Source organism: Gadus macrocephalus, chromosome 1 (genome assembly GCF_031168955.1).
Source record: "Gadus macrocephalus chromosome 1, ASM3116895v1".
Classification (NCBI taxonomy): domain Eukaryota; kingdom Metazoa; phylum Chordata; class Actinopteri; order Gadiformes; family Gadidae; genus Gadus; species Gadus macrocephalus.
Window position 1 is genome coordinate 18,925,069 of NC_082382.1, and position 27,519 is coordinate 18,952,587.

The 27,519-nt window shown below is 41.1% G+C and overlaps 2 protein-coding genes and 1 long non-coding RNA gene across 8 annotated transcripts in view; 2 read left to right on the forward strand and 1 right to left on the reverse strand.

The window, feature by feature from the left end:
* Nucleotides 1-216: 216 nt before the first annotated feature.
* LOC132456764 (uncharacterized) lies at nt 217-20,144 on the forward strand. Of its 5 annotated transcripts, XM_060051087.1 has the most exons (17): nt 217-363; nt 673-706; nt 2,314-2,427; nt 2,804-2,917; nt 4,535-4,648; nt 5,025-5,138; nt 7,821-7,934; nt 8,313-8,426; nt 8,789-8,854; nt 9,093-9,130; nt 9,274-9,933; nt 11,902-12,594; nt 12,724-14,521; nt 14,914-15,090; nt 15,193-15,366; nt 15,544-15,590; nt 15,759-20,144. In XM_060051087.1, the coding sequence occupies exons 4-17, from the start codon at nt 2,850-2,852 to the stop codon at nt 16,301-16,303; spliced, it is 4,722 nt and encodes a 1,573-aa protein (XP_059907070.1). In that variant the 5' UTR covers nt 217-363; nt 673-706; nt 2,314-2,427; nt 2,804-2,849; the 3' UTR covers nt 16,304-20,144. The 5 variants fall into 5 exon arrangements, with proteins under 5 accessions (XP_059907070.1, XP_059907066.1, XP_059907067.1 ...); XM_060051083.1 differs by lacking the exon at nt 217-363 and having other exon boundaries at nt 433-706; XM_060051084.1 differs by lacking the exons at nt 217-363; nt 2,314-2,427 and having other exon boundaries at nt 435-706.
* LOC132456846 (uncharacterized) lies at nt 5,492-6,654 on the reverse strand. The gene is made up of 2 exons (XR_009525565.1): nt 5,927-6,654; nt 5,492-5,693 (listed from the first exon to the last, which is right to left on the reverse strand). It is a non-coding gene; the product is annotated as an uncharacterized LOC132456846 (long non-coding RNA).
* Nucleotides 20,145-25,050: 4,906 nt separating the features above from the next.
* LOC132456820 (NADH dehydrogenase [ubiquinone] 1 alpha subcomplex subunit 4-like 2) overlaps nt 25,051-27,519 on the forward strand; it is a 4,268-nt gene continuing 1,799 nt past the window's right edge. For both annotated transcript variants that reach the window (XM_060051089.1, XM_060051090.1), the window contains exon 1: nt 25,051-25,234. In XM_060051089.1, coding sequence (XP_059907072.1) covers nt 25,190-25,234 — 45 coding nt within the window. In that variant the 5' untranslated portion in view covers nt 25,051-25,189. The remainder of the gene's footprint in view (nt 25,235-27,519) is intronic.

The window sequence follows — 27,519 nt, forward strand, 5'->3', positions numbered from 1 at the left end:
ACCAAGTTGTGATGGGCTACTATCACCATGAGACTATCACAACTTGTATTGTGTTTTATTTTGAAAATTGACCGCATGCTCTATGGCTTTTATTTTTTCACTTCCTCCTCGGCTCGATCTGCTCTGTTGAAATTGATGCAGTTCAGCAATGGCTCGCATTAAAAAAATAAGTGCTACGGAATGATAGCGCTGGGGCGCTATCATTCCGCAAATTTTTTTAATTGATTGGATAAAAGTTTAAATTGGTTCTGAAAATAAATGTAATGTTAAAAGCACTTCTATTTCTATTTAATCAATGTTTGGATTAATATTTTTTTTTTTCCTGTTTGCTTAAATTACAGGGCGGGGTTAAAGACAAGCACAGTAAGTCAAATTATTTACATTTCATATATTATATATCTTATATTTTTATTTCATGTAGTTATTTATTAGAAAAATAGCAGGGGGGGCAAGCACACACAAGCACAAGCTGTGGGCCGCCTATTAACGGCATCGACAAAGTGGTTCTAAATGTGTCGGAACAACCAGGAAGGCAACAATGAACATTTAGTAAATTGTATTTGTATACTGTCCAACCGCAAACAATTTTAAGGCAAGCAATTCCAAAATGTCTCTGTGGGATGGATATGATTATTCTTCATGTATCTTCATCTATTTTCATGACTCTGGCAGAACTCAACAATGGAGAATCAGATGAAGGGCCCAGGTGAGGAGATGTAATATTATATTATGCAATTGCTCAGTTGGAAGAGACTTGAATCTAAATGGACATATTGATGGGACAGATGCATTAGTACATATAGTGCCACATTTAAAATGTAAACTGTTGTTGTTACAGAAATTATGATAATAAATATAAAGGATAACGAAATTAAGCTATTGTACGTTTTTTAGGGGATAGCAAATTCAGGATTGGAGCCTTTGAGCCATCTTGTGGTCAGAAATCAGTGAATGTCTCTTTAATGGGGTTTTACTTTGTAGCAGTTTTTCACTGTTTAAATATCTCTCGGATGTATATGATAATTAAATGTAAAACATTAAAGGTCCCATGACATGCTATTTTATGTATTCTTTAATATAGGTATTAGTGGGCAACTAACACAGTATTCAAAGACGTTCCCGAAATTCAGCCGTGGTGCAGAGTTACAGCCACTCCGAGCCAGTCGCACATTGAGCTTCCCCCAAATGCGCTGTTTTGGTGTCTGTAGCTATAATGCAAATGAGGAGGAGCGAGGCGGGTCAAGGAGGAGGGTGGGGGTGTGTACAGTGGATGTATCGCAATGGCGAGGCGCACACAGCCTTTAGCCGTGTTCTGTAAATATTCTAGAACACACGGGAGTCCTGGAGCTCTATATGTAAATATTATCATATAGCCTACATAGATATCTATATCATATAATATATATTATCACGGCCAAAAGCTGTGTGAGCCGATATTATGAATCTCAAACGACCGCGTTTGGTTCTCCGACGTTCCTGGTTCTTCAATGAGTCCACATCAATGTGAAGTAGACTGAACCGCGACAAGGAGGAGAAAGGGATTGTTGCCAGGCAGCGCTTAGGCACCTCCGCCTCCGGAGGTGGTCCCTCGGCAGCGGAAAGCGGTGCTCAAGCGGGAGACATTTGCCGCCATAATCCCTTTCTCCTCCATGTCATGGTTCATGTTCTTGAACTGTTGTCGTCGCAGATATTATGATAATAAATATAAGGGATAACGAAATTAAGCTATGTGCATCTGTCTCATCGGAGACTGCAGACGCGCTGTCAAAATATCAACTCGTCAGATTCAAATGCGCTCATGGCTCTTAAAGGGGATGGGAGCTGGCACTCTCATTCGTTTATTGCACTTTACGCCCAAACCACACCTACGGGTAATTAGGCTACTTCAGACCAACCCATTTTAGATATGCGCCGGGCGCAAAAGTAATTTTTCGCGCCGGTAAACAACCGACATCGCCGTAGAACCACCCACAAAGCTACTTGCGCTTGGCGCTTCTCACTTGCATTTCAGACCGTTAAAATAGGGCCCATAGTGCCACATTTAAAATGTCAGCTGTTGTCGTCACAGAAATTATGATAATAAATATAAGGGATAACGAAATTAAGCTATTGTAATTTTTTTAGCAAATAGCATTTTCAGGTTTTGCAGCCTTTTGTGCCATCTTGTGGTCAGAAATCAGTGAATGCCTCTTTAATGGGGTTTTACTTTGTTTGTAGCAGTTTTTCACTGGTCAAATATTTCTCGGATGTATATGATAATTCAATTGTAAAACATTAATAAAAATTATGTTTTATTCCTGTGTTTCCATGTAGCCTAGATAAGCAGAGAGCATCCTCACCTACACCCAGCGGTGTCTCCCTGAAGAGTGACCACTCCATTAATCATCCACCAGACCTCAACAAAGGACATTCAGCGGCAGGGCCCAGGTGAGGAGATGTCATTTTCTATTTTCCAATTTGCTCAGTTGGAAGACACTTGTATCCAAATTGACATATTGATGGGACAGATGCATTGCTACATATAGTGCCACATTTAAAATGTCAGCTGTTGTCGTTGCAGATATTATGATAATAAATATAAGGGATAACGAAATGAAGCTATTGTACGTTTTTTAGGGGATAGCAATTTCAGGATTGGAGCCTTTGTGCCATCTTGTGCTCAGAAATCAGGGAATGCCTCTTTAATGGGGTTTTACTTTGTTTGTAGCAGTTTTTCACTTTTTAAATATCTCTGAGATTTATAGGATAATTCAGTTGTAAGGCATTAACATTTTTAATGTTTCATTTCTGTGTTTCCATGTAGCCTATATAAAAAGAGAGCATCCTCACCTACACCCAGCTGTGTCTCCATGAAGAGTGACCACTCCATTAATCATCCACCAGACCTCAACAAAGGAGATTCAGCGGAAGGGCCCAGGTGAGGAGATTTAATATTATATTGTGCAATTTGCTCAGTTGGAAGACACTTGAATCCAAATGGACTTATTGATGGGACAGATGCATTAGCACATAGGGCCCTATCTTGCATCCAGCGCAATTGACTTAATCACTGGCGCATGTGTCGTTGCTTGTTTGCAACTGGCGCAGAGCGTTCTTTTCCCTCCTGCGCCACGAGTCGGTAATTTAGGGAATGATCTTGCGCCCCAAGGGGCGGCCCGGCCATAGGAGGAGGCGTGTTCTGGCGCAAACGTTCCCTGGTGCTATCTTGCCGTTTCAGAAACCACTTGCGCCACAAACCAGGAAATACCTAGTTTAAAGTCAGTGGTGCGTTATTCAGATGCTATTATAAGGTTGCATGCATAATGTTGCTTGTGCACCTCGCGCATACACTTTGCTTCTCTCATCTACCTAGCCACACATTCTTGGTAAATTGTTTGGGAAAGAACAGCTGATACAGCGGTAATAAGTTGTACTTTTAAATCAATGCATCTGCAAACACCGTACAGCAAACACATTTTTTCTTGACGCAGACATCGTGTACATGCCCATAACTTTTAGGATTGATGAGTATTTGATCGTGAGAAAACATTGTTTTACCGCGAGTTAGTGTTAAAAATAATGAATGAATGCGGGCGCCCGTGTGTGTATGCGTAACACACACACGCGCGCGTGTGTGCGTCCATCTGTTTCAACACATACAAACTAAACACGTAACGCATAATACCCTCCATGGCAATGTATATTAACGGGGGGACACATGCAAATTAGGAACACAAGTCGATAACGATAACGCATACAATACTGATAAGAAACAATGTTTATAATGTATTGCGTATATCATTAAATGGAACCACAGTTACCACAAATCATGTTATATCATATACGTTTTCTTTGCCGAAATTTATTTGAGGACTCAGTATTTCTGAAGTTGTGGAAGAAAACCTTATTCCATGTGTGAATAAGGCCATATTATTTGGCCATAAACTGAACCATTTGTAGTTTGAAATTCATGTGCATCTGTCTCATCGGAGACCTCAGACGCGCTGTCAAAATATCAACTCGTCAGATTCAAATGCGCTCATGGCTCTTAAAGGGGATGGGAGCTGGCTCTCTCATTGGTTTTTTGCACGTTACTCCCAAACCACACCTACGGGTAATCAGGCTACTTCAGACCAACCCTTTTTAGATTTGCGCCGGGCGCAAAAGTAATTTTTCGCACCGGTAAACAACCGACATAGCCTTAGAACCGCCCACAAAGCTACTTGCGCTTGGCGCTTCTCACTTGCGTTTCAGACCGCTAAAATAGGGCCCATAGTGCCAAATTTAAAATGTCAACTGTTGTCGTTACAGAAATTATGATAACAAATATAAGGGATAACGAAATTAAGCTATTGTAATTTTTTTAGCAAATAGCATTTTCAGGTTTGCAGCATTTTGTGCCATCTTGTGGTCAGAAATCAGTGAATGCCTCTTTAATGTGGTTTTACTTTGTTTGTAGCAGTTTTTCACTGTTCAAATATTTATCGGATGTATATGATAATTCAATTGTGAAACATTAATAAAGATTATGTTTTATTCCTGTGTATCCATGTAGCCTAGATAAGCAGAGAGCATCCTCACCTACACCCAGCGGTGTCTCCCTGAAGAGTGACCACTCAATTAATCATCCACCAGACCTCAACAAAGGACATTCAGCGGCAGGGCCCAGGTGAGGAGATGTAATTTTCTATTTTCCAATTTGCTCAGTTGGAAGACACTTGTATCCAAATTGACATATTGATGGGACAGATGCATTGCTACATATAGTGCCACATTTAAAATGTCAGCTGTTGTCGTTGCAGATATTATGATAATAAATATAAGGGATAACGAAATGAAGCTATTGTACGTTTTTTAGGGGATAGCAATTTCAGGATTGGAGCCTTTGTGCCATCTTGTGCTCAGAAATCAGGGAATGCCTCTTTAATGGGGTTTTACTTTGTTTGTAGAAGTTTTTCAATTTTTAAATATCTCTGAGATTTATAGGATAATTCAGTTGTAAGACATTAACATTTTTAATGTTTCATTTCTGTGTTTCCATGTAGCCTATATAAAAAGAGAGCATCCTCACCTACACCCAGCGGTGTCTCCCTGAAGAGTGACCACTCCATTAATCATCCACCAGACCTCAACAAAGGAGGTTCAGCGGAAGGGCCCAGGTGAGGAGATGTAATATTATATTGTGCAATTTGCTCAGTTGGAAGACACTTGAATCCAAATGGACTTATTGATGGGACAGATGCATTAGCACATATAGGGCCCTATCTTGCATCCAGCGCAATTGACTTAATCACTGGCGCATGTGTCGTTGCTTGTTGCAACTGGCGCAGAGCGTTCTTTTCCCTCCTGCGCCACGAGTCGGTAAATTAGGGAATGATCTTGCGCCCCAAGGGGCGGCCCGGCCATAGGAGGAGGCGTGTTCTGGCGCAAACTAGGGCTGTCAATCCTCCCCTCAAATCATATTCGAATTTCTAATGCTTCTTATGTTGAATATTCGAATAATATTCGAATATTTTAATGTTTTTTTAATTATATCATTATATACACCGATACCATCTTATTATTAGGCCTACGTCCCGTGTCCACTAGAGGGCGCGTCCACCAAATCTGTTATGTAACATTTGCAACAAGTTTTACCAAATCAATACAAAACGTATATAAATAGGTAAGATATAACGCCAGAAATATTCAAGCAATGATGTTTAATGAAGAAGCTGATGCAGTTAAAATGCAGTGCTGTGGCCTTAAGTCTGCTGAGCGGTGTTTCAATAGCTCGCACTCCCAGCCCCCTCCTCACAGCCAGGTTAATAGTGTGCGCCATTAAGGGGAGATTGGTGACTAGCAGGTGCCTCTCCACAGCGTTAATGTAGTTTCCAGCGTTGTCTGTAGTGATGGCAAGAACTGACTGATGACTGACGTTGTACTCTCGGAGGATGTTATCTATGACCTCGGCAACATTCTCGGCAGTGTGGCTTTTTTTTTATTCTGTCGTTTGGAGAACGATATCCTTCATTTCCCAGTCCTTGTTTATGAAATGTGCCGTGACCGTCACATATGAGTCCGTGACCACTGATGTCCATCCATCTGTGGTTAGGGCGATCGATTGTCCACTAATAATTTCACGGATGTTTTCTTTAGTGGTATCATACAGCTTTACAATTCTGTTGGTAATTGTCCCACGAGAGGGAATCGTGTACCGTGGCTCAATCTCGCGGATGAACTCCTTAAACCCGTCCCCCTGTGAGATGTTAACTGGCCTCATATCTTTGCAGATAAACTATCTTTGCAAATAAGCTTTTTCGTTATTGTCTCTTGCCGCCCAGCTGGCAGACAACGAGATGAGGAGGGAGGCAAAAACGATGTTATTCTTGGCTGTTTTGACCGTGGCTCTTCCTCAGCCGCTAACTGCTAACGTACTCCGAGTAATGCACTGAATGGAGGTGTGCGCTCATGTTGCTCGTAGTCGAGTGGTACTTTAACGACTTACAGCATAATTTGCGTCGTTGCTAGGCAAAAGTTAAATGTAATACTTGACTTGTCAATAAAATTTGCTAAAAAAATAAAATAAAAAAAAGTTCTAACGTTAGTTGCCGCACTCGAATGTTCTCCTTTTCTAAAAATTTGAATTATATTCGAATAGCGAAGTTCGTTTTGACAGCCCTAGCGCAAACGTTCCCTGGTGCTATCTTGCCGTTTCAGAAACCACTTGCGCCACAAACCAGGAAATACCTAGTTTAAAGTCAGTGGTGCGTTATTCAGATGCTATTATAAGGGTGCATGCATAATGTTGACATCGTGTACATGCCCATAACTTTTAGGATTGATGAGTATTTGATCGTGAGAAAACATTGTTTTACCGCGAGTGAGTGTTAAAAAGAATGAATGAATGCGGGCGCGCGTGTGTGTATGTGTAACACACACACGCGCGCGTGTGTGCGTCCATCTGTTTCAACACATACAAACTAAACACGTAACGCATAATACACTCCATGGCAATGTATATTAACGGGGGGACACATGCAAATTAGGAACACAAGTCGATAACGATAACGCATACAATACTGATAAGAAACTATGTTTATAATGTATTGCGTATATCATTAAATGGAACCACAGTTACCGCATATCATATGTTATATCATATACGTTTTCTTTGCCGAAATTTATTTGAGGACTCAGTATTTCTGAAGTTGTGGAAGAAAACCTTATTCCATGTGTGAATTAGGCCATATTATTTGGCCATAAACTGAACCATTTGTAGTTTGAAATTCATGTGCATCTTTCTCATCGGAGACTTCAGACGCGCTGTCAAAATATCAACTCGTCAGATTCAAATGCGCTCATGGAACTTAAAGGGGATGGGAGCTGGCACTCTCATTGGTTTATTGCACGTTACGCCCAAACCACACCTACGGGTAATCAGGCTACTTCAGACCAACCCTTTTTAGATATAATTTTTCGCGCCGGTAAACAACTGCCATAGCCTTAGAACCGCCCACAAAGCTACTTGCACTTGGCGCTTCTCACTTGCGTTTCAGACCGTTAAAATAGGGCCCATAGTGCCACATTTAAAATGTCAACTGTTGTCGTTACGGAAATTATGATAATAAATATAAGGGATAACGAAATTAAGCTATTGTAATTTTTTTTAGCAAATAGCATTTTCAGGTTTTGCAGCCTTTTGTGCCATCTTGTGGTCAAAAATCAGTGAATGCCTCTTTAATGGGGTTATACTTTGTTTGTAGCAGTTTTTCACTGTTCAAATATTTTTCGGATGTATATGATAATTCAATTGTAAAACATTAATAAAGATTATGTTTTATTCCTGTGTTTCCATGTAGCCTAGATAAGCAGAGAGCATCCTCACCTACACCCAGCGGTGTCTCCCTGAAGAGTGACCACTCAATTAATCATCCACCAGACCTCAACAAAGGACATTCAGCGGCAGGGCCCAGGTGAGGAGATGTAATTTTATATTTTGCAATTTGCTCAGTTGGATGACACTTGTATCCAAATGGACATATTTATGGGACAGATGCATTAGCACGTATAGTGCCAAATTTAAAATGTCAACTGTTGTCGTTACAGAAATTATGGTAATAAATATATGGGATAACGAAATTAAGCTATTGCACGTTTTTTAAGCGGATTGCAATTTCAGGTTTGCAGCCTTTTGTGCCATCTTGTGGTCAGAAATCAGTGAATGCCTCTTTAATGGGGTTTTACTTTGTTTGTAGCAGTTTTTCACTGTTCAAATATTTATCGGATGTATATGATAATTCAATTGTAAAACATTAATAAAAATTATGTTTTATTCCTGTGTTTCCATGTAGCCTAGATAAGCAGAGAGCATCCTCACCTACACCCAGCGGTGTCTCCCTGAAGAGTGACCACTCCATTAATCATCCACCAGACCTCAACAAAGGACATTCAGCGGAAGGGCCCAGGTGAGGAGATGTAATATTATGTTGTGCAATTTGCTCAGTTGGAAGACACTTAGACACAATGAAGTACACATGTTGATGGAACAGATGCATGAGTACATTTAAATAAATTGAGCCACATTTAAATAAATTGTGATCGTGTATTGTAAATATAGGGGATACAGACCTGAAGCTATTGTACGTTTTTCAGGAGATACCATTTTCACTTTGGATGCCTTTTGGTCCCTCTTTTGGTCAAAAACAAATGACTCCGTCTTTAATTGGGTTTTAAATTGTTTTGTATCCTTCCGCTGTTCAAATATCTCTGTGCAGATGTATATAATCAGTCATTTGTAAAACATTTGCCCTATTCTTGTCTCATGTAGCCGAGTTGAGCATCCCAGCAATGCCTCTGTGACGAGTGAATTTAACAATGGAGAATCGGAGGAAAGGTGAGGATTTTTAAAGCTAAGTAATGCTATTTTTTTTCAACTACAATAAGGTCAATAAAATGCACCATACAATGTTTTTTCATAAATTGTTTGTTGATCAAGCAGGATTACTAGGCAGGTGGTTATGTTGGTGGATGGCTTACAACCTTACTTGTAAGGATGGTTGTTGCATAATATGATCTGGTCTGGAATGCATTTTTCCTAATTGTTTTTGTTGATGTATGTGTGTCATCTCTAGCAAGCAAGAAAAAAAAACGGAAGCTGCCAAGAAAACAGGTAAGACATTAATTTGGATAAAACATAAATGGAAACACCAGTCCTTGGCTATGAATTATTTTCATACTTTTTTTCTGAGTGCAACATTTCATTGCTCTCTCTTTTGCATTCTAATCGTTGTATCATCTTATCTCTTTATTCAGCCAAGTACAAGCTCACAGAAAACCTTAAGAAGAGAATCATCGATCAGTACATGAAACACCTGGAGCATGAGGAAATTGAAACAGACCTGTTCATCACAGGAGAGCATAAAGACAAAAAGGGAGGTGGAGAGATCCAAACTGGAGCAGACCACACAAGAACACAAATTAAAAATAATGAAATATTTAAATTCAAATCCAAAGGCTCTTTAAAAAGAGTGCTAACAAAGGGGATAGGCGGTATTGGTAAAACCTTTCAGTCACAGACATTCATGTTGGCCTGGGGAAGGGGAAATATTAACAAAAAAATTGATATGTTATTTGCAATCAATTTAAGGGATCTAAACAATATGACAATCATTGAAAGTCTGGAGGAACTACTCGATAATTTATTGGGAAAAGACATTGAACATAGAACATCAGATTATAAAGACTACAAAATAGCATTTGTGCTTGATGGTTTGGATAAGTGTCAACTTCCTCTTGACTTTGATCCCAAGAATGACTTGACTAACACCAGAGAGCCAGCTTCTGTGGACAGGCTACTGACAAACCTCATCAAGGGAAATTTGCTGCCTTCTTCTTGGCTGTGGATTCTAACCCAAGACTCAGCTGCTGATAAGATTCCCCCTGAGTTCATTGACCGAGTGACTGAGTGTCAAGGTATGTTATCCATCTATCCATCCATCTTTACTGTAGTGCTGCATGATTCTGGAAAAGAATTCGATATACAGAGGGATATATCAAATACACACCTACCGAATCTTTTGTCAGGAAAATGTCAAACTATATACATGTACATCCCAAAGTCAGCTAGAGGGGAGCTGCCCATGCACCTGCAGGGGTGCCTGAGTGTGTACCTTTTTCTAAGACCTTCCATGGACAAAAATAATGGACTCACGGCCTTGATTAATATTGATTGCATTGTTTTTGGTTTTCCGACTTGGCGTACCTCAGGACTTTGGGGTTGTTCAGACAGAAAGCTCGTTCTAATGTTCTGATCTGATGACATTGCAGCGTTTGTCCAGGATCAACACCTGGACTGATGTAGCTGGTGAAGCTTCATCTGAGCAGCTATGTGTTAAATGTCTGCGTCCGATTGAGGGTTAGGTTTTCCGGACACCTATAGTATAATGCTTCGGTGTGTGGCCAGGGACGCAGCAAGTGGGGGTGCTTAGGGTGCTGTGGCACCCCCCTGGCGGTCCCTGGCTGTAACTGCAAGTGAGAAAGTTTTCTGGACAAATCAATACTTTTTTTTTTTTTTGAGTAGAATTTTATCATACATCATACAAATTTTTCATGCAATTATTGACATCCACCCTTTTTGTTATATTTATCATAATAGCATTTCATTTTATTTAGGACATTGTCTGTGTAGGCTGACGTAGGCTATGACGCACAACGCAGAACAATGGTATGTGCGCGACGGGAAAATTCGAAAAAGTCTAGCTTGTAACAAGCGCAACGTGTCACAGAAAATAAGTATTTTCCGATTTTTTTGGCCCCAAGAAGGCAAAACTTTGCGAGCAAAACACCAGCCGGACATCCAATTCCCTGCATTCGGTATGTGATCTGTCCATAGTTGAATATGGTACTATGCTCAGTTTACATAAGCATGTTGGTGTTCAACATCTGTTGTAGTGCAAAACATTCTAAAACTGGTGTAAAATGTTGCTGGCCATATTAATAGACACGTAGAAAGTTATCGTTTTGATTCTGGTTCACTTTGTCGGAGAAATCGTCACTTTCCTCATATCAGACAACTCGTAACTCTTGATGAAAATTAAGGCTTTCTTTTGCTGTCACTTTCCTTTTTAAACCTTTAGAAATAACCTCCTGAATCCTTGTTATAACGCTGTGTATAATCCCGGACCGCAACAGCCTGTCTGCATGTTGTTAGTGTGTGAAATTCAGCACAGTATCAGCCGAGTTGACTCTAATTTGTACATTGTTTACTTGCTAACGTTTGTGAATAACGGAGCCCTGAATATGACGTCACCCGTCATCTCGTCTCTGTAAACATTGGATGTTACGCAGCATTTATTATGACGTCATTATATAGACTCTCTCAGCACCCCCCACTCGGACTGACTTCCCGCGTCCCTGTGTGTGGTGCTTTTTATATGCACCATCGCTCATTATATATCACACTCAACAGTTACACAACGATTGAGGTATCTTGGCAATTCAGAAAAACCGAGCAGGATTTATTTTGTGCCATGAAAAATCTGAATTCTGAGCTAATTAACTTGTTAACTCAGAAAAACAGAGCAGAATTATAAAATAGCGTTGGGCAGGGGAAGTGTTAAGCCCACACCAATTTAATCACCAATGCTTCAACTCTTGTGTCAGTCAAAAGTGTTCTTTCCTGTTCTCAGTGCTCTGCTAAACACTTTACTTTTCATGGTCGATGCCACAAAAATGCGAATACGCTAGAATCATGGTCATACAGTAACAAGAAAGAATTGAGCTCAGAATCAATACAGCGATATTTTGAAGATTAATCTTGCAGCCCTACTATACAGTATATATAAGCTATCCACACATCTTTTCATTTATCTATCATCAATCTATACTTCTAACATGCAGTAATCACTTAACATTTCTGCTTACTCTGTACATTTCTTTTAGACTCTGTGAAGCGACGACAGAAGCTTACCAAGAGCATGAAGAAACGGTTCACTAATGACTTTCAAAATAACAAAGATTTGATTCATCCCAACCAAAGTAACACTGAGCACATTGAAAAGGAGAGCAGTGATGCTTTGGGGAATTTCAAGGCAATATCTGTTGCTGTAGCTGATATTTTCAAAGCAAAAAAAGATGAAAGAATCAAAACGGTTCTAACAATTGAAGATGCTTGCATTGGAAAAACCATTCATGCACAGAAATTCACAAGAGAGTGGGCAGGAGCTGTCACCTCATGCACCAACCGATTTTTTAATTTTTTATGGAGAATGGAACAGGACACAGAAATGGTATTCCATCTAACTTCTCACCAACTATCTAAATTCAAAGAAGAAAAGAAAAGCTTGATAGAACTCCTCAACGACGTCTTCACAGAAACTCAACAGTTTGTAATATCTGACTTTGAGAAGTATAAACTCATAATTGTCCTGGACGGTTTGGATGGGCTTCCACTGGACTTTGGCGACAGTGTTAAAACTCTGAGCGATCCGAGAGAGGCAGCCCCTGTTAGTTGGCTGCTTTCAAATCTCATCAGGGGGAATCTGCTTCCGTCTGCCCTTCTCTGGATACTCTCCAGGCCTCTGGAAGCTGAGCAAATCCCCTCTGAATTCATCCACAGACAGACAGAAATACGAGGTAAGCAATTAGATGTAAATACTGATTAATATGTTTATAAAACCAAAAGCAGCATATGATCAACAATCCACTATATGTTAAGTGTTCACTAAATCCAATTTGTTTCCTTCACATTTTATTTCGATTCAGAAAAGCCGGATTTTGCAAGCCAGAGGAAACTTAAAGCTCATTTGATCAAGCAGTTTGAACGAGTCTCCGAAGGGATCGCCCAACAAGGAAAGTCAGCTCTTCTGAATGAGATCTACACAGAGCTATACATCATAAAGGGCGAGAGTGACGATGTCATTGGTCAGAACGAAAGCAGGCGGGTTCAAGCAGCATCATTTGAAAGTGGTAGACAGGAAACGGCAATCAAACATCATGACATCTTCAAATCAGGACAAAATGGAGGAATAAGAAGTGTTCTGACAAATGGAATTGCAGGGAGTGGAAAGACAATTACTTTACAGAAGTACATGTTGGACTGGGCGGAAGGCGCAGTCAATCAGGGCATATATTTTATTTTTACATTTCCCTTCCGGGAGCTGAATTTGATGAATACTGAAGAGCACAGCTTTGAAGGAATTATAAATAGCTTCTTTCCAGAAATGAAGACATCAGAAATCACAGATTATCACAATTACAAAATCCTTATTGTTCTGGATGGCTTTGATGAGTGTCGGCTGGATCTTAATTTCAGTGAAAGTATGGACTTGTCGGACATGAAAAAGCCAGCTCCTTTGAACGTCCTGCTGAAGAATCTCATCAGGGGAAACCTGCTTCCCCGAGCACAGCTCTGGATCACTGCGCGGCCCGCATCCTCCAGAAACATTCCTCCGGAGTGCATCGACCTGGTTACCGAAGTCCGTGGATTCAATGACCACCAAAGGGAGCAATACTTCAGAAAAAGATACGATCCAGAGCTGGCCGAGAGAATCTTCTCCCACATCAAAACCTCAAGGGCACTTTACATCATGTGCTACATTCCAGTCTTCTGTTGGATTACCTCCACTGTGCTGGAAGACTTGATGCATAGCGAGGAGAACGTGCAGCACATGCCCAAGACTTTGACCGACATGTACATATGCTTCCTCTTGTTACAGTGCAAAGTGAGAATTGCAAAATTCCAGGGTGGTGATGAGAAAAGGGAGGAAGTCAATGGTACAGAGTCATACTGGACCAAGAAAAACAAAGAAACTGTGTTGTCCCTGGGGAAGCTGGCATATGAGGAGCTGAAGAGGGGTAACTTGGTCTTCATAGAAGAGGACCTAGAGCAACGGGAAATGGACATCACAGACTGTGCAGTCTACTCTGGCCTGTTTACACAGAACTCAATGGAGAGCTTTGATCTGATAAAGCAAAAACTGTACAGCTTTGTCCATCTGAGTATTCAGGAGTTCCTTGCTGCGGTTTATGCCTTTGTCACATTCGTCAACACAGAGAAAAATGTGCTCACTGAGCCTTCTATTACAGTCGGAGGCCAATCCGACTTCTACATATGTGCTGTGGACAAAGCTTTGGAAAACGACAATGGAGATTGGGACATGTTCCTTCGCTTCCTCCTTGGTCTTTCCCTGGAGACAAACCAGAAGCCTCTGCGTGATCTGTTGGTGAACCAGGCAGGAAGAAACCAGCCTGAGACCAACAAGGACACAATTGAGTACATCAAGAGAAAGATTGATGGAGACATCAATGCAGAAAAGCGCATCAATCTGTTCCACTGCTTGAACGAGCTCAATGACCATTCTCTAGTGAAGGAAATAAAGGACCACCTTCAGAAACAAAGCCTTACGTTTGAAAAATTCACACGACCACAGTGGTCCGCCCTGATGTTTGTCCTATTGACATCAGATGCGAATCTGGATGTGTTTGATCTGAAAAAATACGTCAAATCAGAGGAGGTTCTTGAAGGAATGCTCCCCCTAGTGAAAGTCGCAAAAACAGCTTTGTAAGAATTTCCAGATATTGTTGCTAATTTTTGACTTATTTTGTGTGAGTAATACTGTCAGTTTTGCTAAGCGAAAAACAGTGGCTTGCACTCAGTTAATTGTGACGCTAGCAGGTATTACATTTGGGGTTTCAAGGCTTTTGGACTCATCTGCATATTTTTCATATATATATGAGAGAGAGAGATATTTATATACTTTTAGGATGTTGGTTAAAAATGTATTTGCACATTTATATCGAAAATATGCTGTGGTATTCTATTTTTCAGACTGTAGTTTATGATTTTTTTGATAAATTATATGAATATGATATATTTATATCAGCTTGGCACCAAGAGGTTTGGTTCCGAGATGTTGAACCTGAACCTCAATGCCTATCCCATTTTTGCTACAGGCTGAACAGGTGTGACCTCACTGCCAGGTCCTGCGAAGGCTTGGCATCCTCTATCCTGAAGTCCAGCTCTTCTAACCTAACAGTGCTGGACCTCAGCCACAATGATATCAAAGATGCAGGAGTAGAAAAGCTTGCAGAAAGCCTGAGGAGCAAATGCTGCAGGCTTGAGGTTCTCAAGTAAGTGCATGTTGTGACTTTGTACACATAAGTGAATTTAAACTTCAAACATGACCACACGTTTAGTGCTCTGTATGATTATACCTTGTGCTTGGCCTTTAGGTTGTCATACTGCCAAGTGACAAAAATTGGCTGTCTGTCACTGGCATCAGCGCTTGAGCTCAATCATTCACAACTGCAGGAGCTGGACCTGAGCTACAACTACCCAGAAAAGTCTGGAGAACAGAGGCTTTCTGCCATAGCTGCTGATCCAAAAACAAGTCTGAAGACACTCAGGTAGCACCTGTGTGTGTGTGTGTGTGTGTGTGTGTGTGTGTGTGTGTGTGTGTGTGTGTGTGTGTGTGTGTGTGTGTGTGTGTGTGTGTGTGTGTGTGTGTGTGTGTGTGTGTGTGTGTGTGTGTGTGTGTGTGACTGATCGGTAATATAGTGTTTTAATTGTGTGTGTTTTTGCAGAATTGACCACGGGGCAGAATGCAGACTAAAGCCAGCTCCAAAGAAGTGTAAGTGTTCAACTGGAATACATCTATACACAAAACATAATCAAACGTTCTGCTTACTGGTTTAGGATTATAGGATCATATGAATATTGATACGACATGAAAGATGTAAGTTAGCAATCATTGTGATACAACGGTAACACCGTCTTGTATTTACTCTTTGTCCTTCAGATGGCATTGAGCTCACGCTTGATGGGAACACGGCCGGCGAGAGACTGGTCCTCAGTGAGGACGGTAGAACAGCAAGGCGAAAGAAGGCCAAGGACATAGAGGGTTTCTCCCCGGACCACAAGCGCCCGTCCATGAGGCCCCAGGTGCTCTGTGTGGAGGAACTGCCTGACCTCTGCTACTGGGAGGTCGAGTGGAGCGGGCACGTGGGTGTGGCTGTGGTTGATAGTCAAATCGATTGGAAGGGGCGGAGTTGTGGGTTTGGAACCAATAAGATGTCTTGGAGTCTGGTCGGCAAAGTAAAAGGAAATAAAGTGACGTACAAGTCTTGGACAAACTCAGTGAGCGGGAAACCCTGTGAAACAACAGGCCCCTTGGGTCCTAGACTCGGAGTGTTTCTGGACAGGGATAGGGGCATGCTGACGTTCTATGATGTTTCATCTGAAAAGCAGGAGCATATTCACACTTTCAATGATCGGTTTGACGGCCGTAAGCTCTTAGCTGGGTTCTGGTTGGGTAAAGGCCATGTGTCACTCTGTGAGATATAAGCGCATTCAACGTTTTTCTTAAAATGAGCAGACTCTTAATCAACTCTTTCAGGCAAAAGCATATCAGTCTTAATCTGAGGGCTGATGGTAGTTTAAGTTGCACTTGAAACGGCTCAAAACTGCACTGTATCGGCTAAGGAAAAAATTCAAGATGACTTGAATAAAGAAGACAAGATGACGGCTAGTCACCACTGTCAACTAGCCGGCTTATTAGACATGAATGTGTCATGCATAAATTCAAACGTAAAAATGCCTTCTAACTATGCCCATTAGGTGAGTGCTGCATGCAGCGCTCAACTATTGTTCTTCATACGTTTTATTCTTTCTTTCTTTATTATTCTCTACAAACTTTGGGACCTATCTCTTTCCTCACTTCCTCACTCACAAATTTTCAAATATTAAGGATAGATATTAAGAATATTCTACTTTTAAAATATTATCTTTTTTTAACATGGGAATCAATGGGAGGAAAGCAGAGCCGTCCTCTGGTACTTCCAACTGTTTAAGACGTAATTAAATCAATTTTCAGCCGTTTATCTTGATAACGGAATTTCAATGTCATTTCAACTTTATTCAGAATCACAGTTTTAGTTTCATACCGGCTTTACATTGTTTACTCCATTTAGACTTTTGAACTTGATTTAAGCCATTTAACGTTTCTTTATGTCTTAATCTATGTGGCTTTATTCAAAAATATTTTCAACCTCACTTTGTACTACAGCCCTCACCGCATTTTCTGCAGGAAATGCATTTTCTAGTTATTATTATGATTTTGTTGTTTTCGTTATATTTTCATGAATCTTTGATACATACCATGTGATCCATTTAGTGGTACTCCTAAAGTTAAAGGAAGGGAACCACTGATTTAGAGGACATTGAGAAAGAGGACCATTCCTATGCATGTTGGTACTGGAAGCAGCCTGAAACAGGCTATATTTCTTGTTATCTATACAGTTTTAATGCAATTGTTTGACTTCTTGTCTGGAAATGTGATTAAATGTGAAATCAAACACAACGCCTTTGCTCTCATTGTATTTGTATTTCACATTTGTTTTACATTTTTAATCATTCAAAAGTTCAGTTCAATCATCCTCAGTTAATCCATCAGTCAATACAGGAGGTCAAACTCAGTGGAAAGCAGAAACTTTTGACGCAAGGCATACTGATGAGCCTTGAAAACACAAATGTAATGTTTTAACACAAATAATGTTTGTTCGTTAAAAGAAACATTGAACATTTAGTTAAACAAAAATGATGAATGTCCGCAGATATAGCACATGCATGTGCATCAATAGACAGAAACATGCTCATTTATGTACATGACTGTAGAAAACCGAAGTGAACTGCAGGAGCTAAGTATCCTCTGGACACCACTAAATCCAGGCCAGCTTCAACAAGCATCCGTTAAGGGACATCCCAAACAATGTGTTCCTATAGGGCCCACTTAGGAGCACTCAGCTTGCCAGGCTGATCTTAGTGTACACACGTGAATTAGAACTATGCAATGATCTAAGTATTTATCACCTGTCTTAGCAATAAGTGTCGCTTTGCTTATTGTCAAACCGTGCTCGTAGATTGTGCCTATCCCGTCAGGAATGATCCTTCCCCTTTAGCTATGGGTGTGTTTCTCTTGAACTTCATTCCACATAGCTAGGTCATTTGCTTTAACGCATAGGGATCAAATGCTGTCCAAGCCAGGACTAAAAGTGCAAAAGTGATGAAGTATTTGGCTGCAAACAGGCTCCTAAATGGACACATCTGTGTTTTCAGCTATGTCATATCAAGTCCATTCATCCTAAGGCACATCAGGGATTGAGGTATTTAACCCAGCATGTTAGTTACTCCTCAGAGATTGAAACATCTCCATAATCATTCGAAAGGTTTCAGACCCCCACATCTGAATTCTGATTCTATATGGGTGGGGATCATCAAATCATCACCTCCAATCAGAAACCTGAGCCCACAGTCCCAGTGGCTCATTGGCTGGGGTTCTTTCACCGGAGAACATTCTAGAATGTCATACGCAATTGGAGTTATGAGCAGATGCACCGTGTAGATTCAGATCTAGACCACTAACTCATGAATGAATACATCAATTAATCGATTCGGGTTTTTTTTACTATGAAACCAAAACATTGTAAATGTGCAGTGAACCTTCATGAGATCCTTTAGTGAAAGGATTTCTTCACACTTTTCTCTGAAAGTATGAAAGTGCCTGGGACTACCTCTCTTTTGCCGGAATCCCCAAGTAAACAACCAAAGGATTCAATATTGTCCTCCGCTCCCCTTTTCCTTTTCTGCGCTTATTCCCATGGGCTCCAGAGTGACATAAGCTGACCCCCACGAGGATTTCAAGACAGAGACGTTTTACTAGACAGCTTGTCACAGGTGATTAGCACTCATACTTATTACACACACACACACACACACACACACACACACACACACACACACACACACACACACACACACATATAAACACACACACATAGTGGTCTCTTAATTTGGAGCTTGGAATCACTTTAAAGTAATTGGAATCACAAAGTTTTTATAGCACACAACTTGTATTGTGTGCTAGTATAATGAACGATAACCATTTGGCCTCCTTCACCACATACAATATCATAGTATTGGAGATCTGGTTAATATCGCCATAACAAACTTTCATTTTCTGACTGATCTTTGTCAGATGTAGATATGCTTCAATTCAACTCGACTCTATTATCAATGCAAAGGCAACATTTAAAAGGGCGGCTGTATTAAAGTGTCGATTGACCCTGGCTGTTTTGGCATCCATTTTGGCAAAATGTTGCTGGGTATGAGTGTATTTGGTAGCAGTGTCACGACTGACTCACTTATCAGTGGATCAGAATGAATGCTGTGCCGCACTGTTTACAGTTTACCCAACCATTCTGCAGATTCAGCATCAAATCAGTAAATGTATTTCCTGAAGACCATATAACCACCATACAAGCACGTATGCACTTCAAGATGCACAGACTGTATGTTTGCATCTAAAGTAATCTGCAGCCATTCATCAATGATCACAATGCACACGCTGTCACTCTGTCAAGCTTCCAGGGTGTGTGTGTGTGGGGGGGGGGGGGTCGATGTGTGTGTGTGTGTGTGTGTGTGTGTGTGTGTGTGTGTGTGTGTGTGTGTGTGTGTGAGAAAAATTGCCCAGTGGAACAATTTAAACCGTACATTCCAGAGGGAAGTACCTTTTATCCATCAGTTAAGGACTTGGCTGACACACTTACACAAGAACACAAACACACACACACACACACAGAAATGCATATTAAAACACAGACATAAGATCAATGTCTTCAATGAGCTGGTAGGTACAAAAATACTTTGTCCTGACACATACACACACACCCACGCACACACCAACACACACATCCTTAGACTCATGACAATGGTGATCCATGAGGAGACAGTGCTAAAGGTGACTTCCAGATGTCCCTAATGACCAACCTTTAACCTTTGACCCCACAAGTGTCAAGAAGTAGCTTGCTGTTCCCCTATGGAGTTCATGGCTGCATACCGATTCCTTGAATTCTGCACACCTTTTCTGCTCTTTCCCAATGTTTCTTAATCTGTTCCAGTCCACCGTTCTAGTATTGTGTTTTATAAACTACACTTCCCATGTTCAATGTATGCCTTTTTTGTCAGGCATACCTGATGTTAAGAATTATTTAGATTCTTAATTCGTATCGGGAGTGCACATCGTGTTTGCTGGAATGATAAATAAATTTGCCTAAAGATTGATTTAGATGTTATATTTCTGTCTCATCCAATTCTATTTTAAATATACTGACTTCTTTTCACTGCTGCATCACATCTATGTTTGGCTCTTCATTTGTCCTGTCATTTTCTAAACCTTAAACCTTACATGGCCATTCCACACATCGACACAAACACACACACACACACACACACATACACACACACATACATACACATCACACAAATAAGCACATATAACAGGGTGAGCGAAGAAGTTCAGCACACATAAACAGGGGGGGCAGTTCCCAGGCCGAGTCCCCCCAGGCAGCTTCTCTGTTGCGTATCAGTTTGAGGCAGATATTGAGACTGGCTCCGCAATGAGAGCTGCATCATGTCTAATCTCCAATAACCATTAGCAGCTGCACGCTTAACAGCAATTAGAGCAGCACAGGAAGCAAGTGAAAGAATGGGAAGGAAGGCAAGAAAGGGAGGAGGAAAGAATGAAACGGAAGAGAGGAAGAAATAGGAACATTTAAAAGAGAAAGAGAGAAAGAACTATGAGAAGAGTGAAAGAAAGACAGAGGTTAAGGGAAACGTTAAATAGTTTGAGGAGATGAAGGAGACGCCAAAGGTATATGAAATAAAAAGTGTCATTTTGAAGCAAACTTGTTTTTCCGCAATCACATCGCCCCTCTCTCCCGATTCTTCCCCCTCTCTCTGTCTGGAAAAGATATCAACTTGAAAGGAGATGCAGATGAAGTGATAGAAGACACTGCAGGGAAAGGACTATTGGCTGTTTCATTACAAGCTTGTTGGTGCGAATCTAACGCAGTCCGTTCAACATGTTTGCACTCCGGTGGCCACTCTTAGTCGTACATCTTATTTTCCCTGCCTCTTAGTGGTCTGTTAATGGGGACCGTGGGAACCTTTTTCACATTTAAAGTCATTGGAATTGCAAACAATTGATTGATACATGTGAATGATACAATAACCGCCCCCCTCAACACACACACACAAACACACACACACACACACGTTCTCTCACACACACAAACACACACACACAAAAGCACACACGCACCTCCCTAAAACTTTATTACTAAAGGCAGGGTGTGGGGACGAGCCGAGGCTACCACCAACACTAATGGACTAATCCATTACAGTTGGACTGGGAAAACACTGCCTAAGTGGGCCAACATTAACCAAACCGGGGTCAACTTAAAGTTGTCTTTGTGTGTGTGTGTGTGTGTGTGTGTGTGTGTGTGTGTGTGTGTGTGTGTGTGTGTGTGTGTGTGTGTGTGTGTGTGTGTGTGTGTGTGCGTGCGTGCGTGTGAACAACAACTCTACGTCAAAATGATTAATATGTTTTGTTCATGTGTTTGTACATGCATGCCCATGTGTGTGTGTGTGTGTGTGTGTGTGTGTGTGTGTGTGTGTGTGTGTGTGTCTATGCCTGTATTTATTTGTGTGCGCTAGAGCAGTAGGTAAACAATCCAGCAGAAAGAAATATTACATTCAATTTATTTTCCGGTTTAGAAACGTAAAAAGGTTTCACACAAGCCTTAATTTAATCGGACACAAACACTGCAACATTTTGTTCATGAATAACCAATTCTAGCTGTTCCCAATCTGTTGATCGGCCACACCACATACAGAAATGGGAACAGAGACAAAAAAAGATTGCATGTCATAGACATAAATGTTTGCTGTGAGCAGTGCCAAAGGTCAAGCAGGCCATGCTTTTTAGAATTGCGTTCTGCATAACTAAGGTTCTCACGTAGGCTACAACCAATCGTCTTTAATAACGATTGAAGTGTTCTGGTTGTGGACGTCGGGAGAGATAAGTGTGTTGTTCTTTTTTTATTTCTGCTAACATTAAAATGTGGACTCACACCATAATTTTGAACACATCGTTGACAAAGTCAGAAACGGTTCTCCATCTGTTTCATGTCCTCATCGCATTTTTCATCTTCGTCTTCTTGTTCCTTCTGTCCATCTCATCTTACCACTGTGCACATGCATGTGTGTGTGTGTGTGTGTGTGTGTGTGTGTGTGTGTGTGTGTGTGTGTGTGTGTGTGTGTGTGTGTGTGTGTGTGTCTTCATACGTGTGTGTGCGTGTGCAGGCGTGCATGTTTGTTTGTTTGTGTGTGTGTGTGTGTGGGTGAAGGGGCTTGCCTGTCATGCACAACCTTTGACCGCTATCCGTGGGTCAACCCTCAGAAGTACAGTCCTGTTTTTACCAACCTCCTGAACTTTGACCTCAACTTTAGTGTCATGACCAATTAGGAGTTGCAGCAGATTAATGAGCTGCCAGTTAGCAGAAGATACGGCAGCCTGACTTACCTCCGTCATCTCGGGATAATATCTTTTTGGAGATTCCACGTAAAAGCATTCCTGTAATTCTCATTGATGTCCTGAGGTGCGTTCAAAGTCGCAGACATAGGCAAACGCTCGCGAACGATTTGAAACATGTTCTGTTGAGCGTGCCGATGTCTTCAAACGTTCGAGAACATAGGCAAACTGTCAGAAGAGGTAGTTCTCCGCAAGCAGACATGGATCACGGACTGCAAGAGATGTGCTCCCAGATGGAGATTAACATTAATTCCTTCCCTACACATAAAGCAATAGATAAATCGTTTCATATAGCTTATCTACACCCTTACTTCAACTGATGTCTTGTGCATCCTAAAATGTGATCTGAACGTGACATTGCAGTAAGTGGGCACAACTTTGGTGACGTAGCCCTCTATTCTTGAATCGTCCGAATTCCTTGTCTGCAGTAGGCCTATACTTTCTACGAGATCGACAACATCTAGACCTTCTTCTGTATACTCATCAATTAGCACGGAGGCTGCAGCTAATACAATGGCCTTTCTTGTCGCCATTTGTTTATTTACAGTTTGTTTACAGTTTAAAACAGAAATATAGAACGGTGTCTAAGAATCGTTCAAATTGTACTGTTTAAAGTCAATGCACTCGCTGCGAACGTTCACCTATGTTCGCCGATTCTGAATGCACCTCTGGTGATAGTCTGCTACATTGTCTGCAGACAAGTTATCTTCATAGGTTAAGCTGCCCATTTCAATGTTAACCAATTCCACTGATTTAATTTACCATCCTATTAGCCTATTAGGGTGGTATACATTGTTTTCGTAATTGAGGCTGCATTTCTACTTTCATTACATCAACTGACAAATGGTTTACAATCATACAATGATTATGTTCATTCTTATGCTATCAACTTACTTTTTTCTTTCCCCGTTACACTTGTTGGCTTAATTTCTCTCTCTTCGGCAGAGGACAATTGCAACAGTTGTGCGATGCAGTTGATCTAATCCTGCAGTCTTGCACGTTTCCGCAGTCTATGCTGCCCTCTCGTGGCGTTTCAATGAAACGTGTAAAATCACATTTATGTTGCAATACAGAGCTCTACCCGAAGATGTCACAAGTCTAAAGCCAAAAATCAGAGGTACGAGAATTTTGGTAGTTTGGGTATGGTTGGGTAGACATGGTGTTCCCGATTTATGTGAACTCATTCTAAACTCATCTAAAGTTCATTTGTGTGTCTCTTCATTTCAAATAACTGAATTGCAATGTACATGATGAGTTAATTTATTTATTTTAAGGATATCTTTTATTTTCAGGATGTACAGAAAATGGAATTGATCCCTGGCTTACTCAATTAGACAAAACAAACAGTTTTGCCATGATGCCGTCATACACCCAGCCACCTCTGAACAACTCTCTGTGCCATGTTCCTTCCCTTACTGCATTCCTATAAGCCCTGACACCCGGCTGAAGAGTTGGCCAGGAGGGTCGGAACATAGGAAGACTTAACAGTGAGCTGCTGCCTCTCCAGCCGCCAGGTCAACAAGGACACTGGAGAGTAAGCTGCTTTTCTGGAGGAAAGAACTAGGTGGTGATAGATGTGTTACCAGATGGAGAGAGGGTGAATTAGAGACTGAGATAGTTGCCTACTGCATTTATTCCTACAGTGAATCTACTTGATCCCCGCAGACACATGGAAATACTACACCATAACAAAATCAATACCGGCTGAAAAGAGTGCAAAAAGCACACTGCAAGGGTTGTAAGTTGTTTCGCCCTTTGTCGATAGCTTGCAGATGGGAGGGTTTCTGGAGAGGTAGCTTATGAACAGTTTTCTTTATCACTATGGGCCGTCCAATCAGCAGCCCCCTCCACTTGCTCCCATCAGCCAATCAAGAAGTCTGCAGCCCCCTTCTGCTACAGGTTATTAGTAAAGCACCTCAGCCATGCCCTCCTCCAATCTCCAGGCTATTCTTCTGCCTCTTCTTGGTCCGTCTAATTGATTTGAACCTGAAAACCAAGCCTGAAGTTAATTATTACCAGCCACCATTAATCAAAAGCATCCTTAATCAAAAAGCTGCACACTAACGCACACAAAACCATTATATAATACAACAAATAATGAGCTATAACAAGCTCCCCCAGCGAAGAACAACCAGCTGTTATGACAGCTCTCATGACGTGCTGTCCTGCTGGCCATCTCCACCATCTTGGTGTGCCGGAGCTCTTCAAGTACTTGTGTGCGTTTCCATTTCCTCCGGCCTCCTCCCAGAGGAGCTGAGGGCTCCACACCAGAGCCCCGGGAGCCGGCGGAGGCCAGCCAACATAAGCAGGGAAATCTGTAGGGATTCCTCTGTAGATGTTTGTGAGTGTGAGCTTCTGCTTGTGTGTTTGTGTGTGATCATACAGATGCTTATCAGATTTCATTAAGAAATTACATTTCATTTTTTTTCTTTTCTTTTTTTGCACACACCTGTTGTTTTGGGGTCTAATCTGGTGAATTATCTGTTTAAATTACCTTCCTTCTCCATACCCCACCGTTACATCTCTCTCTCTCTCTCTCTCTCTCTCTCTCTCTCTCTCTCTCTCTCTCTCTCTCTCTCTCTCTCTCTCTCTCTCTCTCTCTCTCTCTCTCTCTCTCTCTCTCTCTCTCTCTCTCTCTCTCTGCTCAACAGAAGCCTACCCCTCCTTCACAGCAAAAGCAACAGGTCTTGTTTCAGATCCAAGGTTGATGTGTAGCATACTGCTCAGAAGCAGAGAATAATTAAGTTCAACCTGGAAAGATAACATCCTAGAGTGAATTTCACAGATATAAACATTGCAAAATGGTGTTCCGGACAGCGATAGAGCATGCTAAGAAGCACCCTGGAGTAAGTAACTTTTTATTCTTATTCTGTTATTTTTGTGTGTATATAAAGATTTAGGTATAGGTCAATTTGACTTAAAAAAAAAATCCAGCCTATTTCAAATGCTTTAAAAGAAATTGACTATAGATTCTCAGATGTTAACAGTTTGAAAATAGGTATTAATTGATTGTGTTACTTAAGTCAATATGTAGGCTTTCCTCATGCAAATGAATCAAATGTATTTTGATAGTTTTTTAAGGGTCAGCATCTGGACAGCTCCAGGAAAAACACGCTGACAAGTAGCATACAATTATATCCAGGTATAAACTATTCCAGGGGATTTAACCTTTGTTGACATCTGGTAAGCTAATTAGTATATTCATCGCGATACTGGCCAAGCCAACAATCTAATTGTACCTAATCTAGCCAAGTAGCCATAACCTCTCACCCTAATTAGGTTAATATGTTCTTATTGCTTGTTTGAAATAGTGCCAAACTTCCAGCATTAGGAACGAGGAAGAGGAGCATACGAGTTCGCAACTGTCTAATAATTCAGATTCAAACATTGACAAGTGCAAATTCCACGTACTGCACCTCGGATAACAAGACTGTTCGTATCTTGGAAACTTCTGAACGACCATGGGATGAGTTGACTTTGGGATAATCAGCGTGCTGTCATTCCCAATGACGAGGGTGACAAGTCTCGTCATTGTGGTTTGGCTCTCTGGGGAGGACAGCTGCACAACGAGAGAGAGAGAGAGAGAGAGAGAGAGAGAGAGAGAGAGAGAGAGAGAGAGAGAGAGAGAGAGAGAGAGAGAGAGAGAGAGAGAGAGAGAGAGAGAGAGAGAGAGAGAGAGAGAGAGAGAGAGAGAGAGAGAGAGAGAGAGAGAGAGAGAGAGAGAGAGAGAGAGAGAGAGAGAGAGAGAGAGAGAGAGAGAGAGAGAGAGAGAGAGAGAGAGAGAGAGAGAGAGAGAGAGAGAGAGAGAGAGAGAGAGAGAGCTCTCATTGTGAACCTCAGTGAGCTTCAGAATATCATCCGACAGAAAGGTAGATTCATAAAAAGTGAAAGTACGTATGAGACAGCAATAAAAACCACTGAACGAATGCGATTATCTATGCCTTCAACAACGACGTTGGTTATATTTTCATAAATTAAGATAAATCGTTCAAAGTGTGACCGCATGTGCATCATGCTATTATTATACATTAAGGATCAGGATGATACAGAACGAGGAGGCGCAGCATTGAGGCTAATCCCCGGGTTCTCATTGGCCAACTGATCAACTGGCCTCTGTCATGCGTCGTACCTCTCCTAGAGAACATGTGATTAGCCTACAGGCTGGAGCCGGGCTGGAGTGGGACAGAGAATCATCCCTGGCATTTTGGCCTAGACCAGCTAATCCCAATCTTTTGCACGTGTGTAAAAAAGAAATTATAGGCATGGATCCCTAAAATTTGGTATTTTTAATGTTATTATATTGTATATTATTATAAGGCGGGCGGGGGGTTGTGTTCGGCTCCCTCACACACCACTGGATGTCACACACAGCGGTCAACATTTCTAACTTAATTAGACATCCATTCATCTTGAGTAGTAGGCCTGCTCTATCGCAGATTGTTTTATACAGTTGTATTTGAACATTTCAATTTTCGCTCTAAAAATTGTAACTCTTGGTTACGCGTATGATCTGCAGTATGGTGAGATTCCAAAGCGATTCAAGATTATATAATACGAGTTTATATTATAATTGAAAAACCTTTTTTTTTTTTTTTTTTTAAATGCATTATGGTAGTCCTGCATGTATTCACTTTACTCGTTTTTTGATTCAATGTTTTGGCCCATGGTTTCTACCAAATATATATTTAATAAACTGAGCAATGCATTCCTATTTGCACAAAGTTCGAAATTACCATGGTATGGTCTCTTCACTGTCCGATGAACAGCTACTACGAGAAAATTATGTCCTGTCATAATGTCCTTGTCCTGTCCAGGCAGTGCTAGTCAAAACTAGTTATATTTCACAGATGATATTGGATTGCCTTGTATGTATCCCACAGCAGAGAAGTCGGAGGATAAGTCGCATCTGAACCTATGTCGAAGCACATTTAAGTGCCAGCCATATACCAAGTTGTACTTTCAAGATATAGGATGTAATCTTCCCTCGAGCGACTTAGCAAAAACTCCTTCACTGCCGACAGTGACGTGCAGTCCTGTGTTCAAAAACGTCTTCTCTCTCTCCTGTCTGACAGCCCTGAAAGTTTGGTGAAGTTTAGTACACTCTTCAACTAAAGGGGAACCTGGTGGAATA